Raw genomic sequence first — 18,746 nt, forward strand, 5'->3', positions numbered from 1 at the left:
ACACTAAGCTTCTGAAACTGTCACGCCTGTACGCGAGTCTTATGAGCCAACTTCAAACTAAGTTGTCACTTAAAGGGCAGCCTAAGTGTTTGTTGTATTTTTTTTGTGGTAACATCAACTATTTTGCTGACAAAGTGGAATATAAACCTGAAAAATCTTGTCCAAGCCCAAGCTTGCCATCTTCAAAGCAGGCGGGTTTTGTGCAGTTTTAATTCTTCAGAAGAAAGAAAACGTGAAACAGCATCAACTTTTTGTCTGATAAATTACAGGTGATGAATAAAATAAAAAAAATTAAAAAGGCAGGGCAGTGGGAGACTTTTCTGTGGCTTTTACACCACAGTATCTACTGACAGCTGCAGTACGGCAACAGTATCTCTGCTGGTTTCAGATTGTTTAATCTGTTGTTTTAATATTTTTGAATCAATGCGATGGTGCGTCTTCATTATCAAAAATAAATAAATAAAAAAAATAATAAACTACCCAGGCCTGACTGTCTGCTTAATCCGGTCATAAAGAGTTTCGCAGCTCAATTCCTTCAGATTCCTAATATATAACAGTCTGTTTCATCATTGTAACACTGCATGTATATTGCTGAGGATTTCATTAAAGTTTTATACGTATCAAAGTGCTGAAGTGTGGACTTCATTAGTCATTTAATTGACTCATCCTCACAGCCCTCATCCATTCTTTCACATGATTTGTTGTCTTCAGCTGTTGTCCCTTAAAAACACGTCTTGAAAGAGCAGCAACTGTAACAGTGAGTCACGAGGACCGGTTGAAAAGTCATGGACGCTTTAAAGAAAGGCCCGCCCCGAAAGAATCGACAGCAAACACCACTTGCCCCCGAGTCTGGAGAACGCATTGGTTTGGTGTGCAAGAAATAAATGCATCAGTGGCACACAAAAAACAGAATGATCAGCTTTCAGCGATGTGGCAGCCAAACCACCAGTGGATAAAGTGAGTCCATCTGGAAGAAACCCGCGATGGATGAAAATGCTGCATTTCTTTTCCCCCCCTCCTGAAATAACCTGAAGCCCCGCACCCCCCACCCCCACCTCTCTGAAGCCAGGTGCCTCATGTAGATAACCAAATGAAGAATCTGTCGTTACACACCGCTGAAACAACAGTCACGTCAACACAAGAAGAGCACACACATGAAGGCGAACGCAGCTGTCCTCGCAGGGAGACACAGGGTGCATTTACAGGACCGGGGGCCAGTTGCTTTGCAGAGGTATGTCTTATTGGTTGGGACCTCTCTGGTCCTCTCTCGAGTGAGGCTCAGGATCGAGAAGTCCTCTCTGTGTGTAATGAGATCTCTATCAGAGGGAAACACGATCAGAGTCTCAAGGGGGGAGAAAGGCGGGGGGGACACTGGGAAGCAGAAAGAGGAAAGGTGCGTATCGCAAAAAAGGGGCAAAGAGGGGCGAGCAGGAGGGCGGAGGGAAGGGAAGAAGCAAAACCAGCGACTCTCAACCAAATCCTGTTTTTCATCTAGTCCTGAAGTTTCATGCGGCTCTTGTTCAACAAGTTGCGTCAGTTTCAAGCTTGTTTTTTTTGTTGTTTTTTTTTTTAAAACCAGCTACTGAAATCGCTTTTACATTCAAATGGCATTATTGGAACGTGGAGAACACGAAGGTTCTGAAGTGGTCAGGAACAAACTGTTAAAACGTTTGCTTTGACAAGCGAAGCGTCTAAAAGCAAAGACAATGTTTGTCCTCATTACCTCATCCCAAAAAATGTCGTCCCCCCCCCCCCCCCCTCGATTATCTTATTGGGGAAAAGCTAAATAAGGAAACATAACCAACACAAAGGAAACAAAATTGTCTTGTTCTGGAACAGAATTAACAACTTTCTGCCACATCATCTCAAAGTCCAGTCGAAAAAGAAAAGAAAAATAAGACACAATATTGTTTTTTCTGGTTTGGAGAAATGTCAACATGTTTGATAAATATCAGAGCTATAATCAAGTTCAGCTTAATCTCAAACCCACTGAAGCATGACATAAACTAAAACTGTGAATTTGTGAGCCAGACAGATGAGGTCAACCGACAGCAAAATAAGTAGAGACCCACAGCAACAGAGGCTCAACTTGACTGTAATCAGCACAAACGCCTCTTTTTCTCATGCTATTTTGTGCGCTTCTGTGGGCCTCAAAAAACCGACACCGAGGCCAAAAAATGCCTGCAAACGGTTTCCAAAGCCTCGCCAGAACGGGGAAGAGTTCAAAAGCAGTGCAGCAGACTCTCGGCCAGCCTGTGGCTGTTGCTTTGCTGTACGCTTTCAGAGGTGTGCAAGTGTGTTTTCCATCTTCCTCTCTTCCCCCCGTCAACTTGTTTGTCTCCTGATCTGCTGCAAACAGGCCGTGGTGGCTCCAGGTCATGAGGTAAATATTAGCTGAGGAGGGTTAGAGGACGTGCAGGAGCCACTCTCAGCAACCCTGTCAGATTATCATTAAATTGGCATCGCTGCGGCATTCCTGAGGACAGTAAGTGTCAGTGCGTGTTTACACGGTGTAAGTAGTGTGCCTGTATGGAGCCGTTTTAGCTTCAGCCAAACCGATGGGACGCGATTAGTCATAACAAAGTGACATTTTCTGGGGTAATCCCACTCAGCCAAATGAGAACTAATCCAATTTGCTCTGATCAAATGTTAAGACGGTTCTTTACCGGCCGGGGAACATCGACACGTCCAGCCTCAGCCCCCCCTTCGCCAATCCGCTCACCCGGCCTCAAATTAAATATCAAAAAACACCCCGCAGCCAAACCAAAACTCAAGGAAGTTCCCTCTTATTATTTTTCTCTCAAGTCAGCGCTACAGTGATGATGTATGTTGCCTGTTCAAGCACGCTGGGAGGAAATCAATTAAGCAAAGCCCAGTAATTGATAATGGAGGAGCTGGAGTGATTGCATCCTCACATGAAAATCCATAACAACGGGACGGTACCGAGGGACCCGCACATACGGTTCGCCTGCACCTTTTTTTTTAAAAAAATGGAAGAAAGAAAACAAAACAAACACACACGCACACACACACCACAGTGGCCCAGTCCTGCTGGGTTTCTATACTTTGCCTCATAACTCACGGCCTGTGGGGAGGTGCGGGTATTGTTATATTTTGTGTGCATGCGGTACAGTGTGCGAGCGGAGGGCCAGATTAATTTATTAACAGTGGCAGGAGTGTTCCCCAAAGCAGGAACAGGAAGTAAGACATCGTAAATCTCGATAAGTCACCAGATAGCATACTGTACATTTCTATAGTCTCCTTCTGTTATCGCTATGGAGCGATATAGGCCGAGACAGAGAGATGGAGCTTGTAATAACACACAGAGAAGACGGATGCTGATTGCTGCGCAAGTATTCCATTTTTATTGCCTTTCAGACCGTGCTGCTGACTGATACATTTCAGAGGAAAAACAGGTTTGTCTTTTGTTATTGTGAAAGTCCTCCACACACAGCGAGATAATTGTCTTTTGTTTCCTAAGCGCAGAGCGGCGGGATAATTAGCTCGGGAGAACACTTTGCAGAGTGCATTATTGTTCCACTGTGAACTTTATGAAATATTCAGCCGGCGTGGGGATTTTTTATTTTTTTCCTCTTTCTTTACAAGGAGCAGAGAGGAGAAACAGATGGAGAAATGATCTCCCGATCCGCTCAAAAGCAGCGTGGTAACCTTCTGAGACATTCCCTCCAGGTGACATCATCAATCAATAAATGTCTCCCCTACTTTTATTCTTTTTTTTTTCCTCACTTTGACTGAAGGTGTTGGGGTTTTTGTTTTTTTTTGGTCCATGTATATATTTCTCTGATGACGCTCATTGTTCCACTACCCCAGCAGCCATAGTCAAATAAAATCTGATGGGCCGTAGTCTCACCATTAGGGCCGGGGCCACACACACACACACACACACACACACACACACACATATATACACACTCCAGTGAACATGGCAGCAATATTCGTACTCGCTGACTGCACAACGAGCCCCTATGACATCTGACATTTGGGGGATAAATCATGGATTCACTTGAATGAGTAAGTTCTAGTTATAAGCTGCCCAAGCTACTCTCCAATTCCCCCCGGTGCTGTGAGCTCAAATGAAGGTCAACTCCTACCATGCAGATTTTTCTCACTTTATTTCCCCCATATGAATGCTTTCCAACATGATGTAAATGCAGGAGCCATGTCTAAGTGGGTGATAATTGTTGCCAGAGATATGTGTTATCACTAATTTGGGCTCAGTCTGCTTGTTTGGAGGGGAACAAAATGAATTATTTAAGGAGGAGGAGGGAGGGGGGGGGTAAAGTTCAACTGCTCCGCTTCAGAGAATCTTGCTCTTGTTTCCATGTGAAGAAATCCATGTGGATGCCAGCCATGACAATTAAGAACAATTATTTGCAATCCAGGCTTTGGCCTCTGTGATATGCGAGACCACTTTATCAGGCATTTCTGTGGGCAAATCCAAAATGGGATCTGCCCAAGAAGCAACTTTGGGTTTGCCAACGAGGCTTAGCTCAGTGGAGAAAAACGCTGTGCAACACCTTGACACACTTTGTGTGTGCTTTACTTGACTGTTTGCCATTAGCTAATAACACTAATTAGTAGCCTGTGCAGAGAACAGAGGGTAAAAGAAAAGAAAAAAATAATTTTAAAAAAAACTCTCCCAGCTCGGAGACGTCCAAGCAGGCTTTGCCACCAGGTTGAAAAATGAAAAAGAAAAGAAAAAAAAAAGCATGTAATGCTATCAGAAATGACTATAATTAACCACCAATTATGGTGATTTAAGAGAGGCCTGCTTAACATTGTGTAAGCCTTTACTTACTGTTTCATTTGCGTGTTGGGAAATTCCCCATCTGAGAATACATCCCCACTGAAAGTCCGGGGTGCGGGACCGACATGTAAAGCGGCACAAATTTCACTTTCAGTCGCAACATTTATTTACAAAGCTCGCTCGGGATGGCAACTTTTCCACTCACGTTAGTCTGCCATTACGCACACACCCACCGGAGTTTACATGCTTGAACAAATGAGAAAGACGAGACTTACTTGGTATTCTGCGAGCTCCAAATTATAGTCTCCAGTGATTTCGCCGAGGGCAGTGCCGACCTGCACATTAAAATAAAGATCCAGAGGTAATACTTCCAACAAGCGAGTCCCGCCATTCTGTTTCTGTTTCTTCTTTTTATTTTAAAGAGAAAAAAAAAGAGGACGTAGACAGTGCAGCCGATAACTCGGAGAGGCGGACGGTGCGCCTGGCAGCCTATCTGCGGTTCGCCCGGTGGGAAGGTGAGCAACGATCAGTCGGGAGCATGTGAGGTCGATATCAGATACATGTCCCTCTGCCCGGCTCCTTTAAAATCTGCCCCAGACCCCCGTGTCCTTGACTTAACTGTCCGCGAGACGCGCGAGGAAGCGCCCGGTGCCTGATCGTGGGGGAAAGCAGCCCCGAGTGTCCTGTATGACCTGTGGCTGAGACAAAAAAGACCACCTTTTTTTTTTCCTCCTCTCTTTCTTTCTTTCTTTTTAACCCTGTGGAGGAAAACTCAACGATCTGTCTGTCAGTGCGCGGTGAGGCTGCTCTAAACCGGTGGCGGAGTTTTGTGGGGACGCAGTCCGGCGCTGCGGCTGTCGGTGAGGCTCAGCGCCGCGTCTTTTGTCGGAGCTCCCCCGATGGTGCGTGTACCTGTCGCCGTATATAGCCTACAGATGACCGCGTTCATCCATCAGTCACAACTCCGCAGCACGCCAGGAATCTCGAGGTCCTCTTCATTCCAGTGTTATCTTTCACTCCTCCTCCCCTTCTGCTATTCTTCCCTTGCAAAGGAATTGAGTTTCTTTTGTAAATATCCCCCCCGGCTCTCAGCGCCGTTCCGCGTGCGTGTTGCGCTCCAGCAGGGGCAGCTTCTAGTCCACCTCGGGCATGCTGCGCGGCCGGTGCGTAACTACCGAAGGTTGGGGGGTTTTTTTTAATGCCGTTTGGACAGCCTAAAAAAAAAAAAAAAAGTGCCGCTCGCCAGCCTTCGAGGTGTCTCTGATTCAGCTCACCGACATTTCCGTGCCGGTATCTTTTTTTTTTTCTTTTTGACAAAGCGTCTGAAACAGTCTGTGCTCCGGGTGTGTGAGTGTGTGCAACAGCTCGAGCTCAACTGTAACCCGAGCCGAGGAGAGGGAGGGAGGGAGGAAGGGGGAGTTCGACCAGCCCACAGTGAGAGCCGCGGCCAATCACAGCGCTCTGTCCGAACTCGAAGCAGGAAGCGAAGGCATTTATGGGGACGTGAAGGGGTGGATGGAGTGGGGAGGTGGGGAGGTGGGGAGGTGGTGTTATTGGGTTGACCCCCGCATCACCGACTCGACCACTTCTGCCTGTGCCGTAGACCCAAACTCAAATGGACTTTGGAGTTATTCGTCATACTGAAAACGAAGGCGATGGGCTCCTGGGAGTGCGCGTGAAAGTGCTTACTGTGAGAAAAGTTTGGCCCCTTTAAGTCCAGGACTTGCTTGGTCCTGGAGATCATGAACTGTTTATGGTGTTATTTTATTGTATTCTATAAACATTATTTTACAATCGACTACATACAATTACAGTATCTGGTGGTTTGATTGCTTCGTCATTCCTCTCTGAAGGGAATGATGATGATTAATGGCCTCTTTGGATCGCTTTCTCGTTGTCCTCTTTCGGGATAATGAACTGCATGAGAACTTCGTCTCCAGTGTCAATTGACAATAGACGGACGGTAGCCTATAGTCACAGAGCCATTCATTCACTGAGGAAGAAATGCTTGACACATAATTGATCATGTCCATGTCTCTGCCCCCTTTGTGTGCGTGTATGTGGGAGAGTTTCTCTTCATTTTGTGGCATTTATTCAATCAATGCTGCCCCCTAACGGTGGTGATGGAATCAATTTATAGACTTTCAGAGGGGAATTATGTGTAATTATGAAGAATGCAGACTTTTCCAGACTTGTCTGATTATTTTTTTATATATATGATTAAATCTTCTTGTACATCGACAGCCCATAGATTTTTGTGAAATAATAAGCTCAGCACAAGCTTCCTGCTCTTAATTATTATCCACTAAAGTTATCTGAGTGTATTTATATTTGTGTGGTCCGTGTGTGAGAGAGAGGAAGAGATAACAGGGGCCACAAAAGTGTCATGGCAGCATCCTCCAGAGCCCAACTACAGGCCTTTAGAGTGTTGCCGTGGCAGCAGCAAACACAGGCCAGTTGCCACAGAGCTGGTATGTTCCGCCTGATGTCCGGAACGTCTGGGATACCTGATAACTCGAAGGCCAATCAGTCGGTCACAGACAGATACCTGATCTCCTGCTAGCCAATGAGATGCCTCCGGTGTACAGCTTTGATGGCCGCCACAGCTGCTGCCAAAGCTGACCGGCCAATGGGAAAATGGCTCCGGGAGGACGATGGTGTTCAAGCTGTCGTCGTAAGCGTGTGATCCAACCACGGCCTGAGCTCAGCAGAGTCCAAAAACACATCATCGGCATCGTGCAATATGATGAAGAGATTTGTCCTGGGAACTACCGAAACTAATCTTTTACAGCAGTATGTAGCAAAACACATTCACATGAGCAAAAATACCATCACATTCTGTACAAGAGGATTATGGATGGCCGTGTGACAGATGGACTGTCCACGTTACTCTACAGAACTATTTCTACACGCTTTATTCGGTGGGAAACACACCACAGAACATATAAGGGACAAAGGAGGGCATTGAGCATGTTGAGTCACACTATGGAAAACAATATGAGGGTTTTTTTTCCCCCCGCTTCAGACAGCTACCTACGAAACAGTGGCATTTTCAAGGAATGAGATCATCATGTTAATGTGTAAAGGTGGTTCTATAAATAGCTGGTATGCACTTTGATTCCACAGAAGCTGAAATACAGCCACTCTTCCGAAGCTTCAGAACGGAAAACAGCTTCTCGCTAATTGTTTTTTTTTTTTTAATTATTGAATGAATCCTTCAGTACAGAAAACGTGCCACAAAGTGTTTCACAATTGCTAAGCATGTTTCACTTGGTGTGTCCAAACAACAGCTTAAAATCCAGAAAACAACATCATAATCACTCAGATGCTGAGCAGATATCACGCAGAGTCTATGCCACCGTGTTTACTGTGTTCCCCATCTTAGCCTCAGAGTTACAAAGTGCAGCTGAAGGTGATTAGGAAATTTAGCAATTATTCTAATCCAAAGCACTGGGTTTATTGAAATTTTCGCCAGATGTTAGCACCAGCGGAACACATCATCCTGAGAGAAACATAAATGTACAGATTTCTTGGCAATCCGTGACAAGATGAATGGCTACCAAGCATCGCAAATGTCAAGTAGCATTAGAGGAAGTTAAGGAAGTCTTGAAAACCATCTGTACCGGATTTTACAGCAGTCCATCCAATGTGTCTCTTGCTGCTTTGCTATAAAAAAAACAGAAATGTCAGCCTGCTGGTGGCACTACAGAAGATATCAGGTGGTCAGCATTAGGACTGATCCTTAGGGAACCATGAATGCATATTAGGGATGTTACTACTCACCGGCATTGATGGGTAACGATAAAAACATGTTGATACTGTGAGGAATACTGTCTGACTTTATTTTGTGATTGTTGTGCTGTCGACAGATGTTCAGACTTGTGGATCTTTTATTTATCAGCTCGTCTGTGTTTTCACTATCAAATACAGTAACCCACATTGTGCTTATTTGCTCATAGTTCTATCTCCAGGGTAATCTAAAAGGGTTAACATAATTTGACATTTGGAAAAACTCATTATTCTCATAATCTCATAAACTCACATTGTACTTTGCTGCAGCACCTTTTGTCCATTTCTTTCTGCTTACGGCTCAATTTTAGTTCCTGTCTCTCAAGACCCTGAGCAGAAACACTCATTTTCCTCTAATTTGTCAACAGTTTAAAAAAAAATAAATAAATGGCAGAGTGCAGACAGCTGCTAATTCTCTGTTTGTTGCATGCCAAACTGGCTGCTATGCAAGCATGTTTCATAATGATGTAGATCAGCAAGAGTAGATACAGTAGAAAGCAATTCATGGGCAGTTTCCTCTGTAGGGGAGACTAGCGCCCTGTTGTTGGTGGATCTCAAACATTAGAAGACAGACGATCAGACAATATGCAAAAATCAGAGCACTAAGATGTAGTAGAGTGAATGTTAAAGCTGGGCTAAAGCCGACCCCACACTACCACCATTACATCATAAATAGGCCACCAAACATGGCATTACTCCCGAACTAGTCGACCATGTTGGTGGACACTCAGTGGGCTGGTTTTACGCAAAGTCATGATGATAGATAGCGGGGGGATCACCCCCAACACCTGCCTCATGTTTCACCCGCTAGTTTTCAAATCTTTAAGCAGAAAAAGTGCCAATATCTTTGCTGAATACTCGGCAGGATGTAGTTTCCACGAAAATATGGTTTGCACAATTCAACGGTATTGTTAGCTTAGTCCATAGCTGGGAGGGGACTGAAATATTTAATATTTGTAGTGTACGCTCCTGATTTTACTGCCAAGCAGTTTGGTTTGGTTCAGGCAAACTCTGCTCCGTTTGCCCTGTTGTGTGGTTTATTTGAGCATCTCAGACTCACGATACAGACAGCTTTACTCTGACTTTAACTGAATTTTTTTCTTTTTGTATGCTTTCGTACACATTTGGTTTCCCACCACACCTCTCTGAACACTCTGAGGGTTATTGGGTTGCCAGCATTCACAAAGCTAAAGATTACTTTGAAATGCAAACGTTCTTAGCAATCCCTTCAACGAGCAACTCCCGTCAAACTTTTTAGAGATGAACTCACAGTCAAGCTGACTTTACATCCCTCAACCCAGTTGGAAGCCTGTCTAAAAATACATGTACTGATTAACAATATAGAAACAGGAAATTCTCTCTGTCTGGGTTTGATAACAGCGGATATTTTGCATAAGTAGACGACCAAAACATTTACACGGCTTCCAAAAATATCACTGAATACTTTTCAATTCGTTTCCTGATCTTCTGTCACGAGTTTTAAACGAAAGATAGCAAGACATTTGCTGCTGCTTCCATTTTCTCCAAGATGCAAGATGAACCCTGCTGCTGAGGACATGGTTCCTTCCCAATCTGATATTTACACATAGCAAACACCGAAGGCATGACATCATCATTCCGGGATGAAGCTGCTGAAGTTAGTCCAGCAACCTCAAAGTGGAAATAAATCACAGTTAAAGGGCTGTCCTCTTGTTTTTTAATCTGCCCTTAATGAAGTCTGGCACATTTCCCTCTTGTGTGGCTCCTTGACACAGCTTTGATCTATGGGCTGAGTTGGAAGCCAAAGGGCTGTGGCCTTGGTAGAGCAGTGGGAGATGTGGCCTTAGCCCAGGCTATAGATCCAGGTATGAGCGGACCCTCTCTTTGGCATGCACTGGGTCAAGTGGTTAACCCTCGTTATCTGAAGAGGACAAGGAACATGTGACTCGGATGTTCCAGCTGTAATCAATATCGAACAGCCATTAACCACTGAGACAACACATCCTCACAGACACACACAAGCACTTAGCAGTGTATGTTTCCTGTCCATCTCACGCACTGTAAATTCTTAGCTGAAGGAAACACAAGGGCATAAACGCAAACAACACCGATTCATTCTAAACACTCAGCCAGCTAAAGCAATGGGAAAACTCTACTAATGTAAACAAACTATTTTTGGAGGCTGACACTTGAAGGTTGTTGTAGGAGCTATTCATGCTGCTTTGATTTAACTGCAACTGCAGCGAGGCCAAATGCAACAGCTGGGGCATCCGCAGACTTCCATTTCCTGTTTGTGGTACACTTGATTGCCGTCCAGACGTCTTCCTCCTCTCCTCTCTCATTCGGTTGCTTCACTTTCTCGGTTCCCTTTTACTCATCTCAGCCATCATGACTGACAGGAAAGCACTGATTACAGACAAATAACAATCTACGCTAAACAAGTTCTCCTTGATTTAACATCCCGGCTTCTCTTCTCTTTGCAACAAGCGGAGAAAAGACACATTTTCATGTAACGATCTTTGCTGACATATAAACTAAGTGGAATCTTGATAAGAATCCTGGCTAGTAGCTGGATTTCTCACTTTGCCACAGTTCCCTCTTGGCCAATCAGATGAGATTAGAATTTCAGAGAAAATATAGATATCTTTCAAGAAAAACAGGACAAATTCCAATGGAAAAAATGGGAAGAGTCACATATGTGTTACTAACTCACTGTGACTATTTGTTAGTATTTTGTGGCCTATGGCCCGGAGGATTTAAAGAAGAGCTAAACTGATGTAGAGAATATGCCAAATGCTGAGGAGTGGGGGGTTCTGTCCGTTCTAATAGAATTACAAGCCTCTGATAGATGAGTCTTTTCTCTAGGGCTACTTGTCTGTCAAACATTAGGTCACACTCAGCTACCCGACTCTGGGAGGGGGTGCATAGAAGGGGGCTTATGGCATACAAAAAAAAAAAAAAAAAAACGTCTGGAGAGGTGCCCCACTCCCTGCCAAGAAAAGGAGGGCAACAAAAGTGGAAAAGGGTTAGGAGAAAGAGTGAGAAATGGGAGAAAAAGAGAGGGTGGGAGCTGGTGAAAGAGAGTGAAATGAGTGAGGGTGGGGGTTAAAGAAAGAGAGGAGAGTGAGAAGGGTACAAAAGGGTGCATTTGAATCCACTCTAATTAAGGCCTGTGTGATGGACAGGACCTGTGGACGTGCCTGCTTTTTTTTCTTCCTTCTTTTTGTGTGAGACGGTGTGATGATGGGAGGGGCCAAGCCCCAAGTAGAGATGTCTACTGCCAGCAGCCTGAATGGGACAAAGACCTCAATAGAAACTTCAAAGCGACCTCTGTGAGCTCACCCCCTTCTTCTTCACAGTCCCTCAGCTGTGTGATGGTCAACAAGCTCCTGTTCAAGTGTGTGTGTGTGTGTGTGTGTGTGTGTGTTGGGGGGGGGGGGGGGGGCACGGCATGTGTGAGTCTGTTTTTCTGACTGCTACATGCATTTCTTGGCAGCTATGCGCGCAGTGTGGATTTCAAAGTGTGTCTCTCTGCCTGGGTCTTATTTGAGAATGTGTGCGTTTGCTTTAAAGAGCAAACTGCAGGATGCAGATATAATTGGAGCATAGGATCTGACTCACTGCTCTCCCCCTCTGAACTGTGCGCTGGCTCTCTTTGGTGGGACTGGAATTGAAACAAGTAGCCCACAGCGCTGACGTGGTGAAGAAATTATTGTTGCTAAATGATACAGAAGGATTTAGCATCTAATTTGATCCCAGCGTCCTTACTGATTTTGGCCTACGTTATGATCTTGTAGTGTGCGTCATTTAATTCTATTTGGCTACAGCTCTGGGCCTCTAATGATCTTCCACTTATCACCTCACTCCCTACAGTAGATACCCCTCTAAGTGTCTCTCCCAGCAGAGCTAAGAGCCTCACACGGCTCCAGTAGTTGGAATTATTCTAGGCCCCTGAGAAAAACACTAAGACCTACGTTAATGGGGAGGACAGGCAGAGAGATAAGATTTATTTGTGTGCGTGTGTGCGTGTGTGTGTGTCTTTGGCATGCCTCTGATCGTGTGTATGTGTGTGTTTGGAGGGCTCACAAAGATATCAGTCCTGTCTGTACCTTCTTGTACCAGTCAAGCATCAGGTCAGCCTCCAAAGCTCCTGGGATCAACATGTCATTGTTGCTGCCTGGTGTCACTGACATGTCCTCGGTGACATCATCATCACAGGACACAGAACAGATCACTCACCTCTCTTCAATGCTCGGCTGAAGAGCCACTAACATCCACCTCTAATCAGAGTCCAGCATAAAGTAGACCCAACAACCTCATCAGCAGCCTTTATCCTGCGGCAGGTGCTGAGTAAATTGTGCAGGCTGCCGAGTCTTTGATCGTACATTTATATTCTGAGTGTGACCCCGCATGCAGGCCTAATAATCCCGGCAGAGGAACATCATCTGAATGTGCTTTTATTTCACATGAAGTGGTTGTCGTCATCTATTTTCAAGGGAAATACACTTGCATTTGAGTCGCAGGAAACCCACAAGAGAGCTTTATCTGCAAACAGAATGTTATCTGTCATCCCGATTATGTCACACGTTTCCAGCTGAGCGCCATTCTGGGCAGCTATAAATAAAGAGGTCATAAAAATCCTGGAGGAGGCCCCCAATACATGTGCACTTACACACATAAGACTAACGGTGACACGCCTTCGGAACAGGAAGACAAGACTTATCACAGCCGATGTACTCACAGCTACGTGCACAATGGCCGCTCTCAAAAGAAGGCATCACTCCCCGCCACGCACTGTTGCACAAACACACCTTTGGCAAACAAGGATATACAGAGAAAAGCATACTCGAAACCCGGGGAGACAAACCCCTAAATCTGAGGATGTACTTGTTAGTAAGCAGCCGAGGGTACACGAGTGCTCTCAGCCGCATCATCAAAGCCTCAGCAATTACTCCCATGCTCCCTCACTCGGGCATAAATCTGCTCTTATCTCAGCTCGCTGCAAGATCAGGGAATATCTGCTCCAGCATCTGCTCCATCTACAAACCCCGCCACTAAAGGCACAACAAAGTAGCTCTGCAGGCACAAACAGAGGAAGGAGGGGTACCGGAAGAGGGACAGGGGATTGAAGGGGCTACAACCTTGTTGAAAATAGGCGATGAAATATAGGCAGAGGAAGGTTCAGATTTGTGCGTTCCTGCTCGTCTTATTTGCCTCAAACGTTTGGGTTCAATCATAGTGCAATGTGATCATCAGCCAGACGCACGTTAAAACATTCAAGTATTCAAATTGATTTTTGTTTTCAGCTCGGCTCGGCTCAACAGAAACACACGAAGGGAAATGAAGACATACGGAGGGGAGGAAAGTCAGCGGCGTGGGTCACGCTGAAAGGTCAGAGTTGAGCTTCAGGGGCCAGGGGCTGATATGAAGTTAAGACAGGCATGTCATATTTATATGAGGGGTTCAAATATTCACAGACTGTTTGTCCTCTGAGTTTTTGAGGGGAGTCAAGATCAAAGCTTTCAGACACATTTCTTACGTTATGAGGCCGGTTTACTTTGAAAAGCGAGCAGGTCCCGGGTCAGTTATGGGGAGCGAAGCCTCCGGACACCTGGCTGAAGTAAGAGCTGGGACACACGAACGGGATTCTAAACTATTTTTAGGGAGGATGTTTATTTTCCTCACGGCCCGTCTGAAGCAACATCTTTCATTCTGACCCCTTTATCGCAGCTGTGACCCTGACCTCCCTCCTCCACCTCCTCCAGCCGTTCTGTCTCCTGTACCTCCCTGTCGTCTTTGGATTTCCTCCTTTCCGTCTGCGCGTGCCATCCACTCCCATCTGGCCCGATTCGACAGCTTGAGCAAGAGCAGTCGATTTAGCTGCTAAGGTGAATGCAAATCCACAACCACTGTCGCCGGGATCCATTCAGTCTGGACTTGGAGGCCGCCAGCCCGCTGGCTGCGAATCAGCAAATAAAGACACAATGTTACCAGTAAATGTTATGAGGAAATACCTCAGCTCCAGGTGCTGGTTGGGGGTCAGGGGTGAGAGGTGACCGGTCGCACACCGAGCCTCGGGGCTCCCTGAACCCTGACCTCACAAGACTGATGAATAGCGTGCTAACGAGTACCAGCTCTCTCTTACTGTGTCTGCACTCTCTCTTCTTGTCTTTGAATACCTCTAATTTAGCCCCCCCCCCCCATCCTCTTTTCCTGAGGACTGATCTGGGAGCAGCAGAGCAGTTATACTTCTACCTGCAGAGCTTATAAAGTGCCTCGCCATCTGCCGCCTTCCTTGGATTTATAATTATCATCATATCACATTCAAACTACGCACTGTTGCACCCTTACATAACCTAACCCCTATCGACCAGTGCACGCAATACTCAGAAGAATAGGTTGAATAAATTATTAGCGGGTGAGGTGTTAAATCTTGGCCAGCAATAGAAGTGGTCCCTTTCTAATGAGGCTCCTCGTCTCGTATCCCAAAGGGAAAGGAAGTGAGAATTTTAATAGCAGGCACGAGTGTGAGCCACACACCCACGTGCACGCGTGCAGACAAGTCCAGATACATGCAAAAAAAAAAAATGGACATAATGCAGACGGGGACATCGCGCGCACATTAAAAAGGCACACAGACACACCCTGGGCCATTTGCACAGCCGTATCATAAAGCCAATTAAAGAGATGAGTCTTATTAGAAGAGGTCTCCTGGCCCTCATACATCACAGGGGTTTCCTGGCAGGGGCTGGTGACATGCAGGGCTCTCTATCATCTTTATGAGACCTGTCTCATCACGCCCTTATAAGACACTCATCCAAACTTTACAGAGACTTATGATTTAGCTGGGCTGGCTTGGCCCAGAAATCCATTCAGTCATCCGTAGGTCACCTTTGAATGAGCCTCAGGGGATTTGGAAATGGAGGAGCAGAAATGTTGGCCTTTTGCGTGGAGTACTGCTACCAGACTAGCTTGCATGTTTTCAGGAGTCTCCATCTAATTGAAAAACCATAATCTCGTTTCCCCTTCCAGCGGGGAGAAGCGTTATTGTGCTCGCTGCACAGCTCGGGCCCGCTGGGACGAGTGAAAGTGGCTCCGCAACAATGAGGAGAGGCGAGGAGAGGAGAGAATCAGATTCCAGGGGAGCTCAGGGTAAACATCACCCCGCTCCCAGCTGAAAACTCGCCTTGTTTTCTCGCTTTTTCGGGGTCGAATGCCCCGCTCAGACCTCTGGACCACCTGCAGCTCTGTTGATGACAGATTCCCTCCACACTGTGGACCATCGGTGCCAAAGGGAGGCTAATCCTCTGCTTCTATCCCCCCCCAAGTACAATAGCCCTGTCACTCGTTCACTCATTCAACATACCTTTAGCTGCTCTGCCCGTGTGTCAATACGTAGAAAACCGACAGGAGGCAGACAGTAGGTTCCCACGGCGCTCTATTCATAGCTTTCTACTGGAATCTCTGACCTGTTCAGGCCTGTCTCATGAAACCTGCTCCTCATAATGAAGGGCATTGATGTGTCGTCTCATTTCACATTCACCTTGACATCTCTGTTACAACCCACAGAGCGTCTCCTGTTAACCCAGGAAAGATTCTCTCCCCGTCTTTATTTGCTTGCCAGGTATTGTGGTGGATGCACGGTGCAGGAATGAAAAATGTGAAGTAAATATGAAGAAGTGCACCGTGACCCGTGAGGTGCACAAGAGGCTGAGTATTGTAGGCCAGGGGGAGCTGGTCCATCTGTGTGCTCAACTCCCTGTTTCTAATCTTAGGTAGGTCCTGGTAAATGATTTTCCAGGGTCAGCTGCTTTCCTCTGCCCTTACAAACTAAAGAGATTACAACCAGTGCACCCATTAATGATTAATCCGTGGCATTAACATTCTGTTGCTTTATCTTCTCGCAGAAGACTCGGCCAGGTCTAATCCCATACATACAACAGCCATTCGGTGAGCTATGATCAATTATGTTGTGAAAGTTGTGCTACAATTGAAAAGCAAACATGTTCTAAATGACCACGATTCATCATCCAGAGCCTGCGGGGCGAGTGCCCCAGTGCGAGTCCTGGTTCCCAGTCCTCCTTGACCCTCTGAGGTTTCAACACGAGTTGAACTGATAGGGTAGGTGGAGGCCTTTTGGGTTATCAGGGGTAAATACCAACTAAAAGCCAAACTGAGCCCATGGTTCTGATTTAAACTCAGCAGCCCTGACCCCTGCAACACGATTAAACCAAAGTCAGCCAAACAGACGCACTTGCAGCGGGAACGGGCAACAGTGACAGAAGTAGGCACATCAGGATGAGACATAGAAGGAACTTTCATAAAAACTGATTCATCAGTTGCTACACGCTGCTCAAAAAAAAAAAAAAAAAAAAAAAAAAAAAAAATCTCTCTCTGGTCTTTCTTCTGCACGTCACTAAAGAAGGGCTGACAGCTCTGAAGACCATCCAACGAGGCTGCGGGAGGAAATGCTTTTCTGCACCTTCTACTCTGACGGCCGACATGTGACAAGCGGACTGACGCGGCGAAAGACGAGCCTCTTCATGCATTACAAGCTGGACATGAAGAGAGCTCTCTGGCAGGCTCCATTCTGATCTGCCCGCCTGTGTATTAATCATGCACTTAAAACAGAAGTCTCTGCTGCTTTCATCCTTTCTTCTTCTTCTTCTTCCTCATCAGCTCACTTTTATCATAAAACTATGACACCGTCCCCACACAACAAAGCGTTACTTGTGCTAAAAGGCCCTTTGATGAGAAATATAAAAAAGGCGTCACATACAAGATATATATATACTGTCTGAGAAAACCCATTTCCCCCACATACTGAAAAAAAAAAAGATGCATATGTTGGAGTTGACACCACGTGTGACGTCAAAGGCATTTTGAGAAGTCTGGGTGGGACAACACTGCCCCCATGTGACACGAGAGGGAACAACAAGCAGATGTCGGAACACCGAGTTTTTCACCCCCCCCCCCCCCAACATGCGTGTGTCTGCGAAAAGGACGAATCCGAGAGTAAAGAGGTAACCACAGTTGAAATGTGTTGATTTTTATTCAAAAGTTACTGTCTCCAGACAAGTACAAATCAGAAAACAGAGTGACTGAAAGAGGATGGGATAATAGACATTAACTCAAGAGTAGGCAAGAGTGCAGAAAAAAAAACAAAAAAAACAAAAAACAAACAAACACAGAAATGGTCAAAAGGAAAGAAATTAAATTTTTTGTATATATACACATGATCTAATAAGAATTTATACCGATGTAGTGGTAAGTAACAAACAATAAACAGTACTTTTTCCTTAAAAGAATTTTCTTTTTTTTTTTTTCTTTTTTATACTTACATAAAATAATTAGGCAAAAAACACATATAGGCTGTTTATCTACTTTATCACATTACATATGACCACCTCATATTTCATGATCTAAGAAGCCAATTTATCCACCTCTGACATGGAAGATTACTGTGACAAAAGAAAGGTGACCTCCACAAGCATGTTTAAGGCTTAAGCATGGAATGACTACAAAATAAAGACCTCAGTAGACAAAACATTTCATTAAAACTTGTGTGACAAATATATGTCAAAATCTAAGCTTTTTGTCTAGCTGCCACAGCGCTGCTGAATAACTCATCCTCAGTACTGTCTGAATGACTACCGTACAGTTTGAACATTTGAAATCTAGAAGTATTTTTATTTTTTTCTTCTTCGTGTGACAGGACTTTTTCCGTGTTGAGAAAACCTTAAAGCTGAATTTCACAAGTCTTTTCATTAGTTTTATCCAAACTAATTTACACGTAGGAAAACAGGTAGAAATTCAAAAAGACGTTATCAAGACGAAAAGAAAAGAAAAAAAAGAAAGAAAAAGGAGAAAAAAAAACGTAAAAATACAAATTTAAAAATCTTCCTTGATGCATGACCTCACATGCTTTCATTTATTGATTTTTTTTTAAAGTTTTTTTTTTTTTTTTTAAGTTTTACTTACACGTCTCTCAAACTTTGTGACCGAAGATTGAAAATAAGAAAAAAAACAAAAAGCACATGTATAAAATCAGCACCAATTCATATATAACTTCTTCTTTTTTTTAAATTTTATTTATTTAAAATGTAGATACCCATTTCAAGGTTACGCTGTAGGATTTGGGGTGGGGGGGCGGGGGGGCCTTTGAGCTGCTATCGTCCAGAGGCCACAAAGTCGCACTACTGGTTAAAAA

The 18,746-nt window shown here is 44.9% G+C and overlaps 1 protein-coding gene across 1 annotated transcript in view; it reads right to left on the reverse strand.

Annotated features, from left to right (window-relative positions):
• The window catches only part of efnb1 (ephrin-B1), a 58,765-nt gene extending 52,626 nt beyond the window's left edge, over positions 1–6,139 (reverse strand). Inside the window, exon 1 of the mRNA XM_075481008.1 lies at positions 5,044–6,139. Within this exon, the coding sequence (XP_075337123.1) occupies positions 5,044–5,159 (116 nt within the window). The 5' untranslated portion in view covers positions 5,160–6,139. The remainder of the gene's footprint in view (positions 1–5,043) is intronic.
• Positions 6,140–18,746: the final 12,607 nt, after the last annotated feature.

This window comes from Odontesthes bonariensis, chromosome 13 (assembly GCF_027942865.1).
Source record: "Odontesthes bonariensis isolate fOdoBon6 chromosome 13, fOdoBon6.hap1, whole genome shotgun sequence".
In the NCBI taxonomy this organism is placed as follows: Eukaryota; Metazoa; Chordata; class Actinopteri; order Atheriniformes; family Atherinopsidae; genus Odontesthes; species Odontesthes bonariensis.